A 26,174-nucleotide genomic window follows, 5' to 3' on the forward strand; every position below is an offset into this window, starting at 1 on the left:
GCATGTCTTTTTCTACGTTCGACGTTCGACTCGAGGCAAATGCAAACACCTAATAGAAGCCTCGACTGGATAAAAGTAACGGTTGGGTCCTGATTTTCTTGCATCTATCCAGTCTTTACTGTATATCATAATAGGATCGATATTCTCATATAGGATCAATATTCCGTACGCGTTGTTTGCTTTCAGAATAAAAAACTTAGATAAATCGTTCGACTTATCTACCGTAGGAAAAAATATCTGTTAACCTTCTGTTTTGGTACCAAGTCTTCACTTGGGTTTCCGAGAGCGAAAGCGCGTCGGCGACGTCGCTGCGGTCCGCGACGCTCAGATACTTCTGGCAACGAAATTTACGCTCCAAGTAAGCAAGCTGAGCATGTGTGAACGCCGTTCGTCTTCTCCTGGGTTTTCGACCGCTAGGAGGACCGTTGGTCGTGCCACAGGATTTTCCAGAAGTTGCTGCTGCTGCTGCTGCTGCTGCCGCTGCTGCTGCCGGCGACGGTGACAGAGCTGGCGGGGGGCTTTCCAGCCTGGTGCACGGACTGCTTCCAGGGTCGATCGTGTCTTCGGAGTCCGAATGAACGGCCGAGTCGTCCTCGGAATCTTCTGTAACAATTCGCTCGCGCTTGCAACTACGATTTCCTTCGTATTTCGTTTCCCCTAAGAAGTGTACTTTACGATAGTGTACTTTACGATAGCGTACTTTACGATATAATACGTTATCGTACAATAGGTACGATGCGTAATAGGCGAGCAGGCTGACCATTGAAAGAAACTGTCAACATTTTATCTACCGGGCTATGTAGAAACAGTCTTTAACACGTTCACTGCCAGACTAATACTCTTGAAAATTTCTACTGCGATTTAATTTTGTTTACAGACTTTTGGAAGCTGCGTAATGAAATATTTATTTTTGTATTTAGTTCTGTAACTTCATCAAAATTCAAGTATTTCATTTAAATTCATTTTCTATGACACTTAACTTTCAGAATTAATTTTCCTAGTTTTTCAGTGAAAAGCACTGTCACCCATATATGGGTGACGTGGCGATCAACGTGTTCATTCAAAAAAGAATCTTCTGCAGTAGCATATACCAATCTAGGCTGGTAATAATTTCTCCATACTGTTACTAGGTACATTGAAAGTCAAGTCTGTTTCCAAAAACTGAACATTGTAAGTAGACAACCATCGACACAGTAAATAAATTCAAAAAGCTAAATACTGCGATTAAAAAGTTTATAAATAGGCTCCTGGTAAATAAAGTGTTAACGTCAGTACGAATCGAAAAGAATCCAATTTGAACCGGGTCCAATTGCGACAAGGATCGGGGTCTTCGCCCGCCTAGGTTCCTAGGTTAAAACCAATTATCCGAACAATACAAACGCATTCTCGGGCGAAGCGTTAACGTCTCTGGTTTATGGTAAACGATCTCAATTACGGGAACGTTTGTCCCGGATCTCGATTGGCCAATAAAGGCGGCCCAGACGCAGCGGGACGCGGGAATCGTCGTCGAACGAAAGCTAACGAATCTGTCCGCGGCTCGACCATCTGTAGTAGTAGACTATCCTAGTAGGACGTAGAATAGTCGTTAACGGAGAGCACCACCCTGTCGGGGGCTCTCGAATCGCGACGCCCCATGGCCATGGGTCGCGTACGCGTATCTCGGCTAAAAATAATAGATCCGCGCCGCGGGGGTCACCGTGTAACGAGGATAACGGGGATCCTGGCGACGGCCACGCGACCGCTTTTGTTTGCACTCGAGCCATCTTTTCATATTTTTTTTTTTTTTTTTTTATTTCGGTGCGCGCAAAACAATCCAAAAGTCGAGCGACGGAAAAACGTCGAATACGCGCACTCCACAGTCGACGCGACGGCACGAAACGAGAGGATCGCACTGTAACTTACCGTGCACCCTTTCGGACAGAACATCCCCTAGGAGATCCCTTATGAGGAAAGACTTGTGCTCCTGCATCATCATGTTACACCTCGACCGAACGAGAACCAACCAACCAACGGCAACGTATCGAGACACCCAGTTAGTTACCTTAAACTTGAACTTGAACTTAAACTTGAACGAACCGAATCCCGTGAGCCAGGTGAACGCGAACCCGAACGTAACGTATATGTCGGCGCGAGTACACCTCGGCGACGGACTCGAATTTCATGCTAACGTGCGGACGCCCAGCGTCGTTCTGCGTCGCTAAGAATCGCGGGGGATGACCGGATGTGCTTGTTCGAGCCTGGTATAGATCATCGTCGTCGCACGTTGCTGAATTGCCGAGGTGGGGGGGGTGGAAACGTTACCACGCGACTCGGAGCAGGGCCTAGGGGGTTGCATCGCGCTACCCCGCTCCAATTAGTACGCCCGTTTATTTTGAACGGGCTGTCTAATGCCCGCACGATTTCGCAGCCATTTTGGAGGTGGAAGCGCCATGCCACCCCCATTCCGTCTTCGTAGCGGCTCGTTCATTGGTCGCGTTAACTCGCCAACGAACGGTGGTAAACGTCGATTGCTCGGGCGCCATTGGTCGCGCGAAAGCGGCCTGCGCGAAAGGGGGTTGGCGTTGCCAGCAACCGGCAACCCCTGGCAGAGACGCGGCTCGAGTTTGAGTTCGAGTTCGAGTTCGAGTGCAGCCAGAACGGTGGGTAAGCAGGATTTCGCGGCGCCCTACGAAGAGCGGGCAGGGTCGGCGGGCATCTAGCGTTGCGAAAACGGAGAAGGAGACGGAAAGGGAGAATGTTGGGGATGCTGGGGCCGGGTGGTAGGGAGGAAGAAAGGGGAAGAAAGTCATTGGCGAGCGATTACCGCGAAACGAGAGGAACAAATTGGATGTGAAACATTTCTCCGAGAGTATAGAGAGAACACGTCGACGTATAGTCGCTTCCTGGGATATCGAGAAGAGATTGTCTCTCCCCTCGGGAGAGATTTATCGTTTCTTTTTAACCGCGCGTTTTTCATCGATCGCCCACGGTAGCGCGGCTCGACCTGTACTTTTACCATTTCCGCGATACGGGGACTAATTACGCGAAATTATTTAAACGATTCTCGTGACTAAAGATATTCGTTAATGCTTAACCCCTTGCCTTACGATTTCATTTCCTATAACGCCTGCCATAAACGATGATAGACGATATTTTTATATATATTTAGGTTATTTATGTTGTATATAGGGAGGTCACACGTTGGGACATTCACGTCTCTAATACGTTTTGTTGATGTTCGGACCTGTAGACTTACGACATACATCTTAAAACAATGAAACGGCATCTTCTTTTTCTTTCGTTTCTCTCAATCTGCATATTCCTATAATATAAAACGAATCAACCCCTTCACAGTGTATCAAATGACTCGGAAACCCGGACAAAATATAAGGAATGTTCCGATTTGTATGAAACTTCGTATACCGGGGGTTTTTTAGTTCGTTAATTACGAATCTGTAATAAAAATTTAAAAAACCAAATAGCCAACTTGTATCACAAAAAGTTATAAAATTTGAATGAAACCTGGTATACTGGGTTTTTTTAGTTCGCTAATTATGAATCTGTAATCAAAGTTTACAAAATCAAAATGATCGACTTGTATGTTAAACAGTTATTAAATTTGAATGAAATTTGGTATAATGGGGTTTTGTAGTCCGCTAATTACGAATCTGTAATCAAAATTAAAAAAATAAATAGCCAACTTGTATGCCAAAAAGTGATTAAATTTGAATGAAATTTGGTGTACTGAATTTTTTGAGTCCGCTAATTACGAATCTCTAATCAAAATTTAAGAAATCAAAATGGCGGATCCAATACGGCCGACTTGTATTCCAAAAAGTTATTAGATTTGTATGAAAATTACTAAAAACATAATTATTCGATAATGTTTAACCATCGTCGCGGCGTCTCTGAAGCGTCATTGTAAGCTCAGGGATTAACGCGTCGTATGCTTGATAAATAATTGAACCGAACGTAACGCGTCCAATAGTAACATATTGCGATCGTTTTCCCTGTTTGTTCCGTTTAAATTTCATTTCATTCGAATTGTTTACAAGCGATTCACCATCGTTGGTATACTTGCTGTCCAGCTGGCGCAGTAAATTTTAAAATGCCTTAGATATGAAAATATCCTTTTACCAACTTGTTTTAAACACTTTAAGGATCCAAATTATGTAAAAAGAAAAAAATCTAATTTTTCATCGTCATGAACGGTAACCTCCCCTTAAATATGAAAAACCAGAAACTGTTGACGATTGTTGTAATCTTTCGGATTCGTCCGAATTTGGAAAAATTTCCGAAAGAATGAATCTAGCGGGCCTAAAAAGGGCCAATTAAGAAGTGTCTAATAACATTTCAAACAACGATGATTGGTTAACCAAGTTTCTACCTACCATAGTATTTTCAATAAGTAGAGTCCTTTTACAAATTGCTGATTCGATCATGCTGCAATTTGTTAAAAGATACTCCCTGAACATAATATTACACACATGTCATCCACGGAAAAGCAAACTACTAAAATAAATAAAATAATGTTTGGAAACAAAAATATAACCGACTTCGAAGAAAGTATTATTGAAAAAAAAAACAGGTAAAAAATGACAAACCGCGAAATGTCTCGATAAAGGGACCACCTGGGGGGGACATACTCTACAAAATGCAAGAGATTTCATTCCGATTGGTCAAGCCATCTCGGCGAAATCAGTGAACAAACATTAAAAAAAAAAAAAAAATATGCATGTCGAATTGAGTAACCTCCTTCTCTACTAAGTCAGTTAAAAGTATTAAAGAAAATGAATAAATTGAACCTCCTTAAAGGAAAAGTATCAGCAAATAAAAAGTAATATTTTTCGTTATTATTATTAGTTTTAAACATAAATATTTGGGTCAGTTTCATAAAACTAAACTACAACTCTCACCTCGCAATCTCCCCGAAAAAATGTACTTTACAAAACGAAAAAGTTTTATGGTAATCATCCATTGCAGAATTATTTGTGAATCCACATAAGAAGAATAATGATATCGTACGAAAATTCTAGCTCTATCATTGTTATAAAGGTGTCGGATTACTAATTGCGGTCAGCTTAAGGCCGATCGCGCTAAACAGCCGCACTAGTATAGGCTACTTGCTAGTCAGCCGCAGTAGAATAGGCTACGCGCTAGACAGCCGCAGTAGAATAGAGTACGACGTGTTAGACAACAGCCGCGATAGCGTAGACTACACGCTAGGCGGCCGCGCTGTGATTGGTTGGAGTTTTCTGTTAACTAGTTGCATGCAACCGTGGATCTAGGTAAAACAAAGATAGTGGAGTAGGTAAAACAAAGAGCGCAAACGGTTTGCAACATTAATTTTAAATCGGTTGCGCCCGTGTGCGATCGGCCTAAGTTGTAAAGATCGATTTCCGACCAATTTCACGACCCTACAAGATCCCTACCAGCAAGTATGTTAATACTTGGATGCGAGTAGTGTTGGTTTATTATTAAATAAACGTAACAAAAATAAATCTAGAGTTGAGGGAGACTGGGTCTGTCATAAGGGAAAGTTTCATTTCTGCTGCCTTCGTAATTGGGCCTCTGGCAGTATTTGTGTTCAAGAGGGCAGTGGGAAAAACATGTGGCAGATCCAAGCCGTATTTTTTGTCCACAACGTAGGCGCCGATTTTCCTATGCGCTTTGGAAAAGGACTTCACTTTTAGTTCGAATCTTGAGGCGAAAAGACGTCCTTCCGCGTCCAAACAATAAAGGATAAAATATAAAGATTTACAGACTGAGAATTTCTTCTCTTAACCAATCCCATAATCCAATAAGTAGTCTACCAACTTGGAAGAGTAATCTTTCAAAGGAAAAGTGGTCTCTCGAAAGCTCGTCGGATCCTACGGTTCCTTGGCGCGTTACTTATCGCGAACATACCGTTTGTTACCGTGTACTATAACCTACAACTATACGAACGAATTAATAGAAAAGTTGGCGAGCGCAGGAAGAATAGTTTCAAGAAGAAGCTCGCTTTTATCGCGAACGCATAGAGTATAGAATCAAGGGAGCCAGACTACAGACTACCGTCTAACCAAGTCAATTTTAGATGGTTGAAATACGAGTACCGCGTCGGGAAAGTGGCGCGAGGCGCAACGCGAATGCGCAGGCATTTGCATAAATACGGTCCTCGCAATTTGCGGAACCCTCGACGGCTCGCTCCGTCATCTTGCGCGGCTAGTATGTGAGCGTAAATATGCATGATGCATGAAACCACCAATCCTCGACACCGCTTTCTCCTCGCCTCGCCTCGCCTCGCCTCGCCTCGCCTCCATCCCCTTTCAGCCCCCTTTTCTCCATTCCGGGGCTTTCGCAGCGCACCGTTAGTCTATTCATCGCGTCGCTACTTATATTCCACGAGTATTCGCGCGACTCTATGGATCCGCGCATATCCGTACCTCGCTACACCTAAATATTTACCGTTCCGTAAAATCAGTTGCGCAAAAACTCTCGACGATCCAGAACGAAAGCGAAAGAAACTCGGCGATCCGGTTCACTGGCCTCGAGATTTTCCCTTGCTTCGTGGCGCGTCGGTGTCGGCATGGATTGCTCATCGATTGGAAACGTTTCGTTCGTTTTTTGTCATTTGAGGGGAGCAGACCGGTCGTTTGGTAAATGTAGCAATAACTTATCGTTGGTACGCTCTCCGCGTTCCTTCATTCGCCGATCAAATGTAATTATTCGTCGATTTATGCGTACGTCCATGTTTCGATCCATGGCGAAACTAGTAAGGAGTAAGTAAAACGCCGCGAGAACCGCCGGAGGGTGGCACGTGTTATTTCGAGCAAGGCGAGCTTGCGTGGCGTTGCATAAAATGCGCGGAGCTAGAATGAACGCGAAGGCGCCGGCGCCGGCGCGGCCGTGTGGAAAGAGGAACGGACGTCCGTGTACGGTGTGCACGCGATTGCGGGCTGCTATTTTAATGGGTTGCCTCGTTTCCCGTGGCTTCGAGTTTGCGTGTTGGCACCTGTAAGCTGAATCCCTCGTCGGTGAACCCTCCAACTCGGACGCGACGCCAAGCGACGGGGCGCGTTTGTGAATTCATTAGAATTAACGTATGCAAGGGATTAATTCAAGGGGCAGGAAAGCGGCCCGGTGTCGGCGTCTTCTCCGTGCTCGCTGAAAAAGAACCACGGAACCGCGCAAACGGCGGAATAAGAATAAATGCATGATGACAGGATAAATCGAGTGCCGTCCAACTGCGAAAACAAAGACACTCTCGATACGACGACGACGATGACGCGACGACGAACGCCCCCTTTGCGAGCAGACCATTCCCGAGATGGGGCATCGGCGCGACGTCGCGTCGATCGTCCCTCCGCTCGTTATTTCGCCCAATCCAATTAGAATAAGGGTTTCGATACCTTTTCAAAGGTGTCAATTACCGAATACAAAATTCCCGAGTACAGGTATTATATGCATTATACATATTATGATATGCAGAGGCTCTTGCATGGATCGCTGTCTTTTCGTTCAACTTGAATTATTTCGAATACCAAAAATTAACGAGTACTCGTTCGAAACGCGACAAGTATTCCTGTGAATACTGTTGGATTAGCAATACCGTCAAAAATCAATCAATGATTTCAAAGTCAGTTTATTAAACAGAGATTGAATATATCGACGAAGCGATCTTAGTATCGACAGATATAACGTTGTGAATTTATTCTCGGTACATTTATTTTTGTAGTAAAATGACATGCTGCTGTTTAGTAAATATTCCGCTGTGCAGTAATAAAGTTTAGTTTTATTAGATAGACTGGAAAGTAATGTCGTTTCTTTTACACTAAATTCAAACAAATTGATAAATGTCTATTTTTAAGCAATTATGTAATCGCTCTCGTTATCAACGGCCACCTAGTGTGCAAATTTTCAATGACCGATAAAAATCAACGAGGTGTTGAGTGATAAACAAGGATTTAAAATTGCAAAAACGACATTACTTTCCAGTCTACCTAAGTCTAAATACAGTGTTTACAGTTATTTAAAATGTCCGTATCCAATAAATACCGACACGTAATTTCCTCAACGAAAATCACTCGTCTACGAGTTATCACTTTAGGTCGATTTCTTGGATAAGGATTGCAACATGGTCGATCGCATCTGGCGCGATTTATTATACGAAGAACCAAATCAATGGAAATTAGACAGGAGGATTACGCGTGAATTGTTTGGAAATGATCCCCTTTGCCGGGTGCGTGTTATCGGTAATTTGCGATATTTGCTCCCCCATGGGACATGAAATTTCATTTGGATACAGGCATACAGACACCCAGCCATAGAGGCATACAGCCAGCTCCGGGCGCGATGGACAAATGGGATTCGATACGGGGTGAATCTCCTTTGAATCGTATGGAAGGGGACGATCGAGTATTATGTAGTGAGAAAAACGTGTACGATTACTCTTTATTCCCCTCGTGAACGAATAACGCTAATTATCCCGCCGATAATATCATATTGTACCCGTACGTGCCTATGGATTTATACGATTCTATTGGATGCTTGCATAAATTCTATGCTTGCTATGACAACTCCATTGTTTTTGTTTGGTTTGGTTTACCCATTAAATAGGTTATATTGATTTGTTCGGAAAGTTTATGGCTATTTATAAGAAAAATTCAAAGGCACATTTGAATTTTGATATATATTTATTGAATTATATATGTACCATTTTGTTCCAAAACCTTTCCATCTGTTAAGGAATGTACACATTTTATTTGTTTTCAGCCATTCCGATATATTCAGACCTGTACCGTCTACTAAAAATCAGCATGGACTTTCCAGACAGCCCAATACATAGTATCATATATAACCGACCACATAAGCGACTACATGATTAATTAATAAAATCATATTCTTCGAAATTTAACACATTGAACTTCATTTTTAAATCCGGCAAGAACATATGCAATCATCCAGTAACACACGATTCATCTAATTCGATGACTGGGAAAACCGAAAAAGAATTAACCCTTTCCACTCGAGGCCTTCATTTCTGGTATCTATCAGCGATTCGAGATGCTTTCTTATCATTCTATTGTCACAAACGACGAAACGACTCTTCCAGATTTCGTACTCTTTCTTGGGCTATTCGCTTGCGCGTGCTTTCATTTCGAATCTGTTGGACTTTCTCTTCCTAAAAGAGAAAGTTTTTCGTTTACAAAAACCATCGCTGTGCGTATTGCCATCTTCCCATCATTGCCATTATTGGCATTATTGCCATATTCCCATCTTGACTTGTCTGATTGAGATAAACAAGTGAATCCGGTCGAACGCTATATGCGTGTGGTTCAGTAGAATCAAACGTCCCAGGTCAGACAGACGTTAAGAATTACCAAGATACAAGAAGGGCTAGAACTAAGGAACGAAGTCGAATAGGGCACATGTTCATATGAACTTTTTACGTTGTTTTCGTGCCAACTAACCACTGAAATTAAGTCTACACGTTAGGATATACCTCGCAAATACCTACTTCTAAAGGGATGCTTCTAAAAACATATAAGATAAACGTATACGTCTCTCGCTCATCGTAGAACAAAAACACTAAAGAGAGAAAAGATTCGTAGTCGTTTTGCTTTATCCCGACACGAGCAGGATAAAACTGACAGCACTTTTTCCTTCTATGAGAAAGTCAAGGTCCATGGGACCGACCTCGCATTCATTCGAGCTGCTTCTTTCGTGCAGAACGGACGTGTCCTTCCTAGTGTTTAAAATCAAGTTTTAAAGTCAACGGTAAATTAAAAGTCTAGCTCGATTATTCCACCGCCTATATATCCAATGGAATCCATGTTTTCGCATCGCAGCTATCGACAACGATCGTTATCGGACAGTTTCATTGTCTTTCCGCTAAATAACGCTGTTGTCCATTCTCGCGTAAACGTCGAGGTCTGACCGTTCGAGATGATCGATGTCACGATGTGAAAAATTTACAGACTTGGCGCGCACGCAAGAGTTGGAGAGATCGAAAATCAACTGACAGCCCTTTGCACTCGAGAGGTGACTGTCGGTCACCACTAGGTTTTACGCAGTAAATCTACCAACAATAATGTTTGTTTAGGTTTCATTTCTTTGGGACTCGAAGTGTTAATAAAATGATTGTCAGTGCAGTAAAGGTCAGTAAAAGGTGCAGTAAAATCTCAAATTAGTTTGCGATCACGAATCCGGCTACATCTTCCAAGTCAATCTAAGCTTAGCATTCGAGTTACTGGTAGATACCAGAATAAAAGGCTTCGAGTGCAAAGGGTTAATTTTTGTGGAGGCTGTGCCTGTGGAGGGAGAGCGAGAGAGGAGAAAATGAAAGGAGCGTTTCGTCCTGGGCCTGCCAGTGGACTCGCCAGTAAAGCTACATACCTAACAGGCCCGTGCCCTACACGCTGGGATGTTTAGAGATCGATCGGGAATAGCTTATACAGGGTGTTCAAAAAAAAGCATTCAATATTTATATGGCGCATAGGGCACACTGTACCGAGTAAAAAAGCTTTAGTAAACATAGGTCCAAAGGTCAACTGTGTCTGAGATATAAACATTTTTATTTGCTAGTATCATGATTGACTTACTACTGGGTTTTCGATATTTATAGAAGATTTTGTGTCCACGTGTCCACCGCTCATTTCTGTACACGCTTGGCATCTTCTTCTTACAGAGTCGCGAACTCTCTCGAAAATCCCACATTTATGTCGAATTATTTGACAAGCATGGTGGATTCGGCTACGTAGTTCTTCTAAGTGGAATACACTTGGCTTTTTAAACATCCCCATAAAAAGAAGTCCAGAGGATTTAAATCGGGGGATCGAGGAGGCCATGCAACTGATCCACCACGTCCAATCCACCTTTGACCGAACACCGGGTTTAAGTGCTCTCTCATGATACTAGCAAACAAAAATGTTTATATCTCAGAAACGGTTGACCTTTGGACCTATGTTTACTAAAGCTTTTTACTCGGTACAGTGTGCCCTGTACACCATATAAATATTAAATGCTTTTTTTTGAACACCCTGTATATGGACTTTAGGCGTTAGTCGCTCTAGTGACGAGGACAGGAAGTGTCGGCACATTTCTTTCGGAACTTTTACTTTTCAAAATTGGCCCGAGGTTCGACATATTTGGAATTTAACGTCAAGGTACCCTCTAAAGAACGAGTCATCGTAATTATGATATTCGGAGAGGAAGAGTTTTTCTCGTCAGGAGTGGCGTGAATCCGATTCGATGGAACGAAACGAGCCAAGTTCGATCTATCGCAGACTCCCCCGCTCTGAATGATTATCGATAATAGAGTCGCGGTTGTCGATCGAGTCGAGACGAATCGGTAAATACGGATTAAAAAAAAAAAAAAAACAGTGGAGAGGATATCACGGTGGAGCGATTTAAAACAGTGAGAGTTGAAGTGGGGTTCGCGAGTCGAAGGGGCGGAGGAGCAGGAGGAGGAGGAGGGGGGGAAAAGAGGAGGAGGAGGAGGAGGAGGAGGAGGGATCAAAAACCGCGATGCCATGCCACGAGGGCTTCGAAATCGTTAACAATCGCAGCAAAAGCAAAATCCATTGAGGTGCGACCACGCGTGTGAATATAACTGTCGATCCGAATATTCTGCGCGGAGCCGTATCGTCCGGTAGCGCATTCGCGAAAAATGAGGGGGAATCGTGGTCGTTTTTTCATTGGAAAATAAAGAGGTGCGATCGAAAAGAACGTTTCTGTTTACAACGACCGACGATAAATTCCGACTCGATATCCCTGAGGACGATACGTATACGTGTACGTGTACGCCGTACGCGCAAGTATTCCATTACTTGTCCAGACTCGGATATATCTTTTCGTTTATTCGAGAACGTTTGCCGATTCTACAGTTTTTCCGACCAAAGGATACAAAGTCGCTGGTGCAATTTTTCATTTGATTTCGAGAGCGAAAAGGAAACGCGAAACGTGAAAGAAAAGAAAAGAAAAGAAAAGAAAAGAAAAGAAAAGAAAAGATGAGAAACGCGAGAGCGTATCCGCTCGGTCCATTGCTACGAGTGTACGAGTTAAACAGAGCAAAAGGTTCCGGTGTATACGTTCTCGTTTCTCGTTGAATGTACCGGCATTCATTTATATTTTCCCTTTCAGTTGCTTCGCGCGGTTTCGTTGCTTTGTCTTCTCTCTATCCGTCTCTCCGCGATACCTCCCGTTAACGACATACCGTGACCCGTCGCCGCGTCGTCGCGTTCTTGCAGGGACGCGTAAAGAAAAATAATTACAATCCCGTCGATTTACCAACACTTTTCTACGTTAAGCTTGGGTCGCTGAAACGCTGAAACAATCGCAAAGACTTTGTTCGTGAAAATTGGTCGGCAGCCCCGACCGAATATACAGCCTATTGTGCTTCTTCTTTCGCGAACAGGAGGAGACGCTCTCGAAGAATGATGGTTATGGGAGAAAGAGTGCTTGAACACGGACGTTGGTCAGGCTCCCGCGGTTCCAATTACGATTGAAAGGCGTTCCTGTTTGTTCGCCTCCTGTAACTGCGGACTCTTCGGTGCCTCGTACAAGGCACAAGCCACTCTTACCCCATGGCCACTTTCGAGTTTCGACGCGCGTGTTTCCATGGCGAACACCGCAGCGCGTCCGATTCCGACAGGCACGAAAGCATTCGTCATCTTTTCCCGCAACGACGCGACGGGAACGTTTATTCGATTCGACATCTTTTATATTTTTTTAAGATTGAAAATCTTTTTACTTTCGATCAGCCAATCGAAGGATTGTATCCTTTGATCGATCATTCATGTCCCGTTATATGCTGGAAATTGAAAAATGCCGTGAAACGATGATCTGGGTGGGTAGTAACTGAATAAATACGTCCCGTACACAGCTTGGAAAGTGGAGGGGAAATGCGATGAACATAGAGAAGGTTATATTGACTTAAGGTTAGATTGACTTCGAAAATGAGTTCTCTAATTTAAGATTTAAAAATCAGGTTACTTTTGCCTCAACGATAATCATTTTATTGACACTTCGAGTTCCAAAGAAATTAAACCTAAAGGAAACCTAGCGGTGTCTGAGAGTCACCTGTCGAGTGCAAAGGGTTAAATCAGATGACCCGATTTACAATCTCAAATTAGAGATCTCATTTTCGAAGTCAATCTAAGCTTAGCATTCGTGACAGTAGAATGCTAAGAAACCATCTTGAGTTGCTGATAGATACCAGAAAAAAAGGCCTCGAGTGCAAAGGATTAATGCACTAAATAACCTTACAAAATATTAACAGCTGACAGTTTATTTTCGATCTCTCCAACTCTTGCGTGCGCGCGATGTCTGTAAATTTTTCACATCGTGACATCGATCATCTCGAACGGTCAGACCTCGACGTTTATGCGAGAATGGACAACAGCGTTATTTAGCGGAAAGACAATGAAACTGCTCGATAACGATCGTTGTCGATAGCTGCGATGCGAAAACATGGATTCCATTGGAAATATAGACGATGGAATAAACGAGCTAGACTTTTAATTTACCGTTGACTTTAAAACTTGATTTTAAACACTAGGAAGGACACGTCCGTTCTGCACGAAAGAAGCAGCTCGAGTGAATGCGAGGTCGGTCCCATGGACCTTGACTTTCTCATAGAAGGAAAAAGTGCTGTCAGTTTTATCCTGCTCGTGTCGGGATAAAGCAAAACGACTACGAGTCTTTTCTCTCTTTAGTGTTTTTGTTCTACGACGAGCGAGAAACATATATGTCGGCAATCGATAATGAATTGAAACGTCTCGATGGATCGTTGCGAGGAGTCGAGTTGGTTGAATCGAGAAACAAGGGAAGAAGCGAAGTGAACAGAGGCGAGAAGAAAACAAGAGATATAAGAAAACGTAAAATCGAGAAGGGCATTTGTATAAGCGAATTATTTGTATTTAATTAATCTTTACGAAGTATAATTACGAAATATAAGCGAATTATCTGTATTCGATTACTCTTTACGAAATATACGTTTATCTTATATGTTTTTAGAGCCATCCCTTTAGAAGTAACTATCTGCGAGGTATATCCTAACGTGTGGACTTCATTTTAGCGGTTAGTTGGCACAAAAACAACGTAAAAAGTTCATATAAACATGTGCCCTATTCGACTTCGTTCCTTAGTTGTTTTTGCATCTTGGTAATTCTTAATGTCTGTCTGACCTGGGACGTCTGATTCTACTGAACCACGCGCGCATACACTGTTCGACTGGATTCCCTTGTTTATCTCAATCAGACAAATCAAGATGGGACCTGTGACAGCTGCACCCTGTCGACTTGTGTCTCGCAAGGAAACCCAATACGCGCAGCGATGGTTACCATTTATTTACCATTTAATTTAAACAGATTTCTTCAATAGAAAAACTTTCTGAACGAAAGATCTCTAAACGAATAACTTTCTCTCTTTTAGGAAGAGAAAGCCCAACAAATTCGAAATAAAAGTACCCGCAAGCGAATAACTCAAGAAGGAGTACGAATTCTGAACGAGTCGTTTCGTCGTTTGGTTGTTCGTGAAAAATTTGATATCGTTACGAACGAGTTGGTTAGATCCGCGCGCGCGATGATAGTCCCCCTCGTGTTTTGTCAAAGATGAAACTGATCGTCCGATAGAGAACCACGACCCTGTTTTCGAGCTAAGTGCCGTATAATCAAGGGATGATTGCCGCCACAAAGCCGGCTGATTGGCTCGTTTACGTTACGGTAATGCTCGGAACTCTGCGCTCTGCGAGACGTAGCGGACCATCCCCCCCGTTCCTCGTCCTAACGAGATTCCACGGAAACGTTCGCGGCTCTCGTTCGGTTATTAAACGAGATTTTTCTCGCACGAACATAGACCGTACTCCAAATCGCTTCATCGTTCCATCGAAACGATCGTTCAAATTAAAACGAATTACACGAAGAAAAATCGTCTCTTAGCCGCGTTTCGTACAGCTCGAAAATTAATAAACCGCGAACGAAATCCTGTAAAAGTTCTCGAATCGGTCGTTAATTTCGCGTACGAAGGGACGTAAGAGACCTAGCTTGCCGAGTCGTCCAATAATCGTAGACAAAGAATTATCGAATATGAAAAGTGTCGAGGCGAAGTGCCTAACCCGACAATCGGATTTATTTCCGTTTCGTTGTAGGTATAACTCGATGATCGAGATATAAAACGAGTTTGAACGATCAAGAGCCACGATCCGTATCGGTTTCGAAGCGTAAAATTCGCCGGGAAGGTGTCGCCAAGATACCGCAAGGATGGTGTAGGTTCACGCAGCAAGCATCGAAGCCGAGAGAGGGTTGCTTGTTTACAAGCGACAGTTGATTTGACAAAGCCGCAGGTCCATTTATACGAGTGAATATTACAGGGCAAAGTCGAGGGGTGGCTTGTTATCCGCTCATTGAAGTTAACCACGGGGCTAAGTGCGCCGGGGAGTGCCATGCCGGGAGGAGCAAGGAGAAGCGATGACTAAAGGTTACCTATATCTATATCTGCATCTATATCTATGTCTATACGGTGCACGACGGGCGCAGAAATGGAGGAGGTTTTGCAGTTCGCAGAGGGAACGACGAGTCGGAAACGCCGTTAGAAACTGAGAGAGGGTAACTTGAACGGCGACGGATGCCCCCGCGAAAGCGAATGACGGAGAGCTACAGCGAAAAAGGGAGGGAAGATGAGCAAGATTGGTTGGAAAGAGACGGCAGGAGGAAATTCGAGCGAAATATAGTAGACTAAAGGTATGCATAGGGTAGCGATGGGGACGATACCTTCGCAAATGACGATCAAACTTTTCCGAGGGAAATTGCAAGGGTTTTTGGGAAGCGTTGCGATTATTTATTAACGATATTTCGGACGCGATCGGGTGGTTACGCTGTTGGAATGCAACGATTGCCGCTTTAAGGCCTTGAGGAAAAAGGTCTGTTTTTCCTTAAAGCAGAAGAGGGGCGGGGTTCTAGCAGGGACAGAAAGCGACGACCCTCAGTCCGGCAGAATACAGCAGTCAGTACGGGTCGTTTATTTTTCGAACACTCTTCCTTTGGCATTTTATATTATAATCGTTAAGAAAATTAATTTCTAACACTTTCTAACATACGCGAATCAATTTCCATTCATTCGACACGAAAGATGATAGAATTTCATTGTACAATTTCTGGTGGCACTTCTTGTCCTCACCACTAAAGGGACAGACACCGCGTGTTTCTCACAAGCGCTTGGACCCCCTAACGTTCATACATAAAATACTCCCGACCGACCTCTAAACATCCCGGCGTCTAAGGCACGGGCCTGCTAGGTAGCCCTTTGAGTATATAGATAAAGTATATTTTGAGTATATTTTCTATATACTCAAAGAGGCAGCCTTACTGACAAGTCCACTAGCAGCAGGCCCAGGACGAAACGCTTCCTATCTTTTCTCCTCTCTCGCTCTTCCTCTACAGCCACAACCGACACAAATTCAAATCCGAATAAAGAATAAAACATATAGGTAGTCGTTTATCGCACACACGATATACAAACATGTTCCCCTCTGAATGTCTGCTTACGATTAATTTAGACTTTAGACCAGTGATTCCCAAACTGTGAGCCGCGTCTTCACGGGAGAGCCGTGATATATCGTAAATATGTAAAATGTAAATGTAATATGTAAAAATGTAAGAGAAAGAAAACTAAATATTGGTAGAGTTTAATAATAAAGAAATTACGTCTTATGAAATAGTAACACTTAGGCCAATCGCACACGGCGCAACCGATCAGTTTCAAACCACTCTGAAACTATTTAGTTGCATTCGACCGTAGTGGAGATACGGTATTGTCTCGAAATAAGCAACTGTTTTCTGCCTCGAAATAAGCAACTCGCTACCCCACCTTTTTGTTTCAAGTCGCCCGCCGAGTTAAGGTCGATTCCGACTATACGACACGGACCGACTACGCACGTACCAGCACCGACACGACAAAACATTCAAACACGCGTTTTAATGGAACTATTCACACTATTCCCGTTGACGGAACGTTCAGGTCGGTGTCTGTTAAGTGTGAATAGTTCCATTAAAACGCGTGTTTGAATGTTTTGTCGTGTCGGTGCCGGTACGTGTCGTTGCCGGAACGTGACGGTCCGTGTCGTATAGTCTGAATCGACCTTTAGGCTGATCGCACACGACGCAACCGATCAGTTTCAAACCACTCTGGAACTATGTAGTTGCGTGAGACTGTGGATCTAGGTAAAACAAAGATAGCGGAGTAGGTAAAACAAAGAGCGCAATCGGTTTGCAACTCTATAATTTGAAATCGGTTGCGCCGTGTGCGATCGGCCTTATATTTAGTTAGCTTCTGCCACAAAATGTACCCTGTCTAACATATTTCAGAGTAGTCACATATCGATTGCTATTAAAGGAGCCGTCGAAAATAATCTGTATACTAAGAGAGTCGCGGGTCTATAAAGTTTGGGAACCTCTGCTTCAGACGTACGAATATCGATGTTTCGTTTTAATGGAAATTCCAAGAATGTCGATCGAATTAAATCCATCGCTAGAAGAGCGCGACGGGGTACGAAAGGAGGGTTGAAGCAGGGAGGCCCGGAAGGAGATAGACGATAGAGAGAACCGCGAGAGGGGAGTGACGCGTAGGAGAAGACCGGTGCGGTGGGCCAATGAGAGGCCAGATCGTTGCCGAGGTAACCGCGGGGCTTTCCGACGGATTATTCGACCGAGATTGAAAAGTTAGCGCCGCGTGGCAGCCGGGGGATTCCACCCCTGTCCCCTGTTTCTCCGGAACGAGCCATCTCCTCGCGGCGGGGCTAACACAACGGATTAAGGCTTATTTTCACGTTCGCGAGAGCACGACCCCCTCTGTTGCTCGACGCTTAAACGCGCCTCTTCCTTTCGAATCGATCGCGATCGCTATCGCTCCAGTTCGATTGTCCATTTCACGACCGTATCACGTTCACGCTAATTTGTCCGACCTATTGATCGTGGCGTGTTCTGTAACTGTTTGAAATGTTTGAACGGCAAGCGGACCGATGAAAAGTACCGATTGATCGGTACGTAGCACTGTTAACTATCCGTGTAGTTAACGATGTATATCTAACGACGATAGACCTATTAAGAAAGAAAGGTCGAAGGAGGCTCGAGGGCGCAGTTGTATGCGTATAAATAGTTGGGGCCGTGCGGCTGGGGATCCGGGAATCGTTTCAAGTTTCGAGCGTTCGTCGGCGACGGGTCAAGCACGAGGACGTCCCAGAAAAAGTATTTATTTCTGCATGTACACGGCGCACACGGTGGCGCGTCTACCAGGCTGCTTACCTGGTAACCACTTGGGCGTTACCTGACACGTGCATAATTAATGCCCGCGCTGACGAGAACCTCGCGGATTATCCGTGCCGGCGAAATAAAACGCGATACCGGAATTGCCGTTTGGCACATTTCTATCTGGATGATGGACGAGAAATAACGATTACCTGCCGATAACGAGCAACGATTAGTCGAACGCGTTTCCTAGTCGAGCGTTATTGTGCAATAATTGCGAGTTGTTCGAGGAACGGTCGAGTTTGTTCGAAAGAGAACGAGAGAGAGATGGAATCGATTCTTGCCGAATGGATGCCAGAGGAGAACGAAAAAAGAGATCGGGGGGGGGGGGGGGGGGTTAGGTTGGCGAGCGAGAAAGTTGTTCGGGTAACTGACGCGGAAACGCGAGGTAATGACTACTTTTTCATATTTTAATTACGCAGTAATTAATTGAAATGTTCCCCGTTCGCGAGGGCACTCGAGCAAAATGGAGAGTGGTGGCGAGTCGTAACTCCGAGGAGTCGGCAGTTCGACTTCGGCTTTGGCTCGTTTCTTCTTTTTCATTTTTTTTTGTTTTTTATTTTTATTTTTCCTCCCTTTCTTTCGCGCAACGCCGCATGCCGCGCCTGCCCGACGAGACCCTTCGTGCACCTCTGTGTCTCTGTGGCGTTCGCTACGGCGAACATACGCCCGTTTCCTTTCCTTCTCTTCTCCTCCCTCTCCACCGCACGCCGCCCCTCACCACCCACGCCCCTCCGCCACCCGCCCCGCCCCTCGTTATTTCACCCTTTCTCGCGAAATTAGGTGGAAGCCTTTTCACGAGGCTCGTTTCTCTTTTAAAAATTTCAGCGTGCAGCTAATTGTACCGTTAATGGCTTTAACGTGAAAGGATTCCTCTGATAGCGCTTGCCCTCTCGCGCCCCCTACTCTTATTATCAGCGACAGAGCTCGAAGCTCGCGATGCTTAAAGTACTAATTAAATTAGTTTTGTAAAGCGAAACTCGCCGGCTAGACTTTCGAGGTTATCGATTCGCTGTGATCATTAAAATAATTACGAATGTTGGTCGGTAATTGCACGGACATTTCGCTCGGGTCGCGATCGTCGAGTAACCGTTCGCAACTGTTCGCGTCAACGATGCGTCGGCCGCGGACCGAGCACGACACCGGACGTTAAATTTCTAAACAGACTAACGCTAATTTCGCCTAGCGGAAATGGGAACCGATAAGATACACGATCTGTCTAAAAAGAAACCGAACTTTTGCTCTAAAATTTGTTCTAATCGCGCCATCTAGTTACAGATAATAAAAGACGATAGGTTGAACGTTAATTGTTGACCGTGCACAGTATCATTTGAATCGATCGTTCACATTCCGTTGTGTGACTTGAAATATTGGGCTGTCTGGAAAGTTCATGCCGATTTTTAATAGGCGGTACAAGTCTGTATATATCAGAATGGATGAAAACAAATAAAATGTGTATATAATTCAATGAATATACATCAAAATTCAAATATGCCTTTGAATTTTTCTTGAAAATACGCATGAACTTTCCGGACAGGCCAATATAACGGACGTTTTGTGACGCTTGTTGGAAAACCGCAATGGAGCGCTAATATTAACTTCTGCGTTAAATTGAAAAAGACTTTTACCGAAACGCTTACGTTATTAGAACAAGTGTATGGGGATGAATACCTAAGCCGTACACAAGTTTATGAGTGGTTCACTCGATTTAAAAACGATCGGGAGTCCATTGAAGACGAAGTTGGATGTTGCTGCACGACAATGCACCTGCACACAAAGCCGCAATTGAGCGTGAATTTTTGGCTAAAAAAGGCACTGTTACCTTAGATCGTCCACCCTACTCGCCTGATCTATCACCCTGCGATTATTTTCTTTTCCGAAAATTGAAAATTCCAATGAAAGGGACACATTATAGCAACGTTTCGGAGATTCAGGCCGCTGTAACCGCCGTACTAAACGGGCTACCAAAACAGGAGCTGCAAAGGTCCTTTGAAATGTTAATTACGCGGTCTACAAGCTGTATTGACGCAGAGGGAGATTATTTTGAGTAAATAAACGCGTGAGTAAAAACTTTACTTGTACTTTTTTCTTTGTATAGCAAAAGTCGGTTTCTTTTTAGACAGACCGTATATAAATAGATGATATCTGAAAAGGTAACGTACGAAGACAAAGACCATCGTAAAGATGGGATGACAATTGTATGTTTCTCGGATACCAACCCCCCCCCTGTCTGCCAATTCTTATTTCTCTTGTCTGTACTTTTGCTTGAGTAGCACCGGACCACAGATATCTGAAAAACTTGTATTCTTTTCGTTTCGCTCGCGCTAAACGGGGAATCTTTCAATGTCCGGTAAACCCGCCGCCAAGGTTACGGTTGGTCTCGTTTGGTATTACGGGGACCGTTTCAGGCTAGATGTCTCGATATCTCGAGGGCCGAGGAGGACGCTTCGTTACTCGTTATCCGACGCTGAAGCTCGTTGGTGCTTGACGCTTGGTGCACGGAGCACCGAGGGAACAATAGCGGGACGAGAAAGTAAGTAAGAACGAAATGGAGAGAGACGCGCAGCCAAAACGAGAGTACCGTCGGCCGCGCTTTTGTTAACGCGGATGCTTGCTACGTGCAATTGTCATCTACTTGTTACAGCCATTGTTTCCGGTAACTCTTTCGCGGTAACGAGGAGGAACCTCAATTAGAACGGTTTGAGGACTTAAACGCCCAGAGGCTGCCGGGTTTTAAGAGGCAAAGACGCACCAACACCGTCGCGTCAACATTGTTCCCAGGGAACGATAACTCCTGGTTAGGCGATACCTTTCGCTGTATCTGTATCGGTCCTCGGTACCGGTACCATCTGCGACGGCAACTTTTCTCGACGGTATAATTACTAGGTATGCTCGAGAATACGATACCGTTACCCTTTCTACGGGCGAGCGTTTCTTTGTCTCCTCTCAACTTATTCCATGCAAACTAAATCCATAGTACGGTATAAATGCACAAACTCGGGACTGACTGGTGCATTTATGGTAGACTTCGTTCATTCACTTATTTAAAGTGCGTAACTTATTATGCAAAGTTATTGCACTACTGCTTACTTATTAATAGCTTATTTCCATTCTTCTTATCATCGTCTTACATGACTCCTGCATTGTTTTAACACATTAAGGACCGCACATCTAGAGACTGCATATAAAAAACACGAGAAAACTCGTGAGCGGTCCTTAACACGTTGACTGCCAGACAAATATTCTTTAAAGTTTCTACTAAAATGAAATATTATTTAAACTATTGGAGACTACATAATCAAACATTTATCGTCGTATTTACTCTTGTAATTTCATCAAAATTCATGAATTTGGTTTTAATTCATTTCCTTTGATGCTTGACATTCGGAATTAATTTCGTTAGTTCTTCAGTGGAAAGCACTGTCACCCACATGTGGGTGACATGGCGATCAACGTGTTAATGTGTTAATACTGTTTGCAGTATCTCTTACTCGGAGTAAGTTACGCCTTATTTATTGGGGCCCGCTAGTCCCCTTATAGCTCGGGTACCTCGGTACCTTCGAGTAACAGAAGAGGACGGAGCGAAAACACCAGGATATATGTCGGTGAGAGAATGTAATACAACGGTGACTCTTTTGTGTTGTAAAACTTTTACCATCATATTCCTGACATTTTTCTAATTAAAATGAGACCAAACACGACATAGTTCGGACGATATTTACCACGCGTTTGTTTTTTAGTTAGTGTTCTACGATATATGATACATGATAAGTTGTTACAAGTAAATATGTTGCGAATCACGTCGTGTTTGGTCTCATTTTAATCAGAAAAATGTCAGGAACATGATGGTAAAACTTTTACAACAAATAAGTTCGTAATAAACAAGTTTCACCGTTGCATTAAATAGAGTAATCCGATCCCGATACGTACACGTACGAAAATTTCACTTTTATGCCTATTCAGGTGACCTAACAGTATGTCATATATGGAAAATTGTCTTGGTTCGTTCAAATTATTACTGAACACGTTGATAATGATGTAATATTTCCGAATAATAATTTTCTCATAATACCTACATACAGTTAGTGTAATAAGTATTCCTATAGGAACCATTTATTTTAAATTGGTTGATGTACGAATACTTCTTACACTGACTGTATATCCAGCCTGTACATGTATATTCACTAAAATAAATATTTCCGAATAATAATTTTCTCATAATACATACATACAGTTAGTGTAACAAGTATTCCTACAGAAACCATTTATTTTAAATTGGTTGATGTACGAATACTTCTTACACTGACTGTATATCCAGCCTAAATGAATCTGTACATGCATATTCACTAAAATAAATATTTCCGAATAATAATTTTCTCATAATACATGCATACGTCCTTGGCCATCGAGTTAGGACCACGTACGAAAATTTCACTTTGATGCCTATTCAGGTGGGCTAACAGTATGTCATATATGAAAAATTGTCTTAGGTCGTTCAAATTATTCCTGAATACGTTGACAATGATGTATAACAATTGATTTGTCATTATCGTGGTAATAATCAAATTGTGTGGGTGGACGAGTGTTTATAGAAACTGTCTGGAGCCTTCTTAAAAGAAAAGTTTATGAATCTCCAAGCGTCACATTGTCACAATTGAGAACAAACATTACAGATATTTGGGAAAATGACGGAAAGCACACGAGCTGTCGTTAAAGCAAAGGGTGGAAATACAAGATATTAACGATATTATGTACAGCAGTGATTCCCAAACTGTGATATATTGTAAATATGTAAAATGTAAATGTAATATGTAAAATGTAAATGTAATATGTAAAAATGTAAGAGAAAGGAAAATAAATATTGGTAAAGTTTAATACTAAAGAAATTAAGTCTTATGAAATAGTAACACCTATATTGTATTTAATTAGCTTGTGCCACCAAATGTAGTCTGTCTAACATATTTCAGATTTGTCTCATATTGATTGCTATTAAAGGAGCCGCCGAAAATAATCTGTGTACTAAGGCAGCCGCGGATCTAAAAAGTTTGGGAACCTCTGATGTATAGTAATAGTGTACTATGTTAGTAGTTAATAAATGATATCAATACGATTTCAACAAGCCTTTTAACTTTACGGAAAACGCGAGAAATGCTTAAAATTTGTAGTGGTCCCTGGTGGCTAGGGGCTGTAACAACGCGATCCGGATGAAATCTTTCCGTTCCGAATGAAAAAATACCAAACATTGGAATCTGTAATCATCGCGGATGTCTGTGCGACATCCTGACGAGCTGAAACCGCGACAACGCAACGGGAAAATCTAGGTTTAATTTGTCGTGCCGATTTACGACGGAACAATATTCCCGGTGAAACACCTAAACGAAGCGAGTAGATTAGGTTATCCTGGGAACCGAGCGCGCGTCCACCCGGTCCGATCAATTGTGGGAGGACGAATAATAGAAACGGGCGCCTCTACCTCTCGTCTGTTATCCTGGTGGGTAACCAGGAGCACGCTTTGAAGCTCAAATTGAAATAAATCCTGTTATCCTTTCGACGTTAATTCGCTCGACCCGACCCGAGCCAACCAAACTCGGCTATGCTCGCGCCGCGGCCGTTATCGCGTGAAAGCTTCCCGCGATTAAACCTCCTTCATAACTCGCGCAACGCGTTCTATCCCGAACGCGATGTACCTTTTGCGCGTTAACAATACGAAAAATTGACAATTTTGCGGCGCGTCGATCGAATTACATCGAACCGACGGGACGCGACGTTTGTTTCATTGATCGAGGAAGAGGAGAGGAGCAGCCACGGAGCGGAGAGGAGCGTACACCCTGTATGAATATCGGATACGCGCAGCTGTAGTCTGTTATCGTTATCGGAAATGTATCCGGGTATCTGTAATTTTTTTTTTGTCGTGCCGAGGGATGCGTTTTATGGTAGCCTGTGATGCGTAGCCGAAATCAAGATGCACGGAAGACGAGACCTTAGTAACCCCGAGGTACCCGAGCTAGAAGAGGGTGAGCGGGCCCCAATAGATGAGAAAGTCGAGCTAGAAGGGGGCCATTGAGTCCCCACAGAGATGAGAAGGTATGAAATATAATGTCAAAGTGGCCAGCCATGGTTAAGAAGGGTGTAAACATAGTTTAAGTAGGAAGTGTAATTAGTTTTATAACAAATATCATTTGTTTCGCACCGTAAATAAAGAACGAACGATAGTAAATATGCCTAGGTACAGTGCCGGACAAAATGACAGGACGTTTGATGCATTTGTATTTTTCATACAACACAATAGGATGTATGGGATCAGGACCGACGAGTTGCTTATTTCGAGACAGAAAGCAGTTGCTTATTTCAAGACAATACTGTATTACTCATCCTATATATTAGATATGTCCTTCCAAGTATCCACATGAAATTGCAAGTTTGTCTCTTGCATAGGAAAGAAATTAGAGAAAAATATCAATACATGTTTATATTATTTTCTCTAATTTCTTGAGTCGGCCAAAATGATAGGTCTATATTAAAAAATATAATTGTTTGAACAGAATTATTTTGTTCAATTCCATATTAATATTTAGTAAAACCACCTTTTCGTACCTAAGCCAACTTACATAGACAACCGAAAGATGCGATATCTTGCACTCGATTTTCTTTAATCTTCTTCGAAACTTTCGTTAACCTTAAACTTTCTAAACGTTCGTTAACCTAAACGTTCGTTAGATATTTTCTTTCTTTTTCAAACTTTCTTAAGTTTTTAAATTTCTCCTTTTGACGAGTCCGTCGCGAAATCGCTGCGAAGAACTACGCCGACGTCTGCGCGAATCATTTCCGTCTAGAATCCCGTTATTATTATTATTATTATTATTATTATTATTATTACTACTACTATTATTATTATCCTGGACAGCGTAAAGCATGCTGCGATATCGCGAGATCCTTGATTCGCGCGAATTTCGTTCTCGATTTATGGGGTCCTGGTGATGCGGATGCTTCTGGCGCCACGCGTTTGACGAGTGACGAGATGTTGACGAGTCTCGAAGGATTGGCCATTGGCATTCCTACGGACGAAAAGGGATCCGTGTTTGTTTGATCGACGCGAATTCTCTCTTCCACGTAACCGAACCTTGCCGCTACCACAAAAAATAAGCAACTCGAACGATCTGGAAAGGGCCACTCGAAGGACAAAGGTAACGCCACGACTCTCGCGATAGTACGGGAGTTGGGAAGAGTAAGTACGCGCTTCCATTTCAACGGAAATCTGCGACGTTAACAGAGATCGAAGAAGCGCGAGTTCCTCGACGGATGGCTTTTGATCGCGTCGCGGCGATAAAGGCGCTAAAATTCTTCTAAAGACGTACAATATAATATTATACTTTGCGGATCAGTTTATTTCGGTTGCGTGCAACTTGCCAACGATTCACCTTCGGTTGTCTCTAGTTTCCTGAACTGCGACTTTCTATTTCCTTCCGGTGTTTACGCCGGCGCGGGCGCACCGTTTCCCACGAAGGATTCGCTCGATAACGCTGTCAACTGTGCACAACATGATAACATTCTTCCTTCGTTACCACTTCTACGTTAACGTCGGCCGGCATCGATGCACGTCTTTCCACATACAGTTGCATGCAAAAGTTAATTAATATAATTTTGGAATTAAATTATGTATAATAGGTGTAAAGTAGAAATACAAATATATCATAGTAAAGAGCTTTTATTATACTATCGAAATGTACAACTCAAAAATTGTATACAACAAGTAATAATTATTTATAACGAAACTAACAATTTTTACTTCTTCATAAGTATCCGGCCAAGTATAAAACATGGAGGAAAAACACGATAACTGAAGGAAAAATTGTTAAAAATGGTTACATATGTAACGTTACCATCAATATTTAGTAACCATACCCTGTGAAG

At 43.0% G+C, this 26,174-nt stretch overlaps 1 protein-coding gene across 1 annotated transcript in view; it reads right to left on the reverse strand.

Annotated features, from left to right (window-relative positions):
* Positions 1-245: 245 nt before the first annotated feature.
* LOC128881002 (adenylate kinase 8) overlaps positions 246-26,174 on the reverse strand; it is a 38,457-nt gene continuing 12,528 nt past the window's right edge. Inside the window, exon 11 of the mRNA XM_054131637.1 lies at positions 246-603. Within this exon, the coding sequence (XP_053987612.1) occupies positions 325-603 (279 nt within the window). The 3' untranslated portion in view covers positions 246-324. The remainder of the gene's footprint in view (positions 604-26,174) is intronic.

Source organism: Hylaeus volcanicus, chromosome 8 (genome assembly GCF_026283585.1).
Source record: "Hylaeus volcanicus isolate JK05 chromosome 8, UHH_iyHylVolc1.0_haploid, whole genome shotgun sequence".
Classification (NCBI taxonomy): Eukaryota; Metazoa; Arthropoda; class Insecta; order Hymenoptera; family Colletidae; genus Hylaeus; species Hylaeus volcanicus.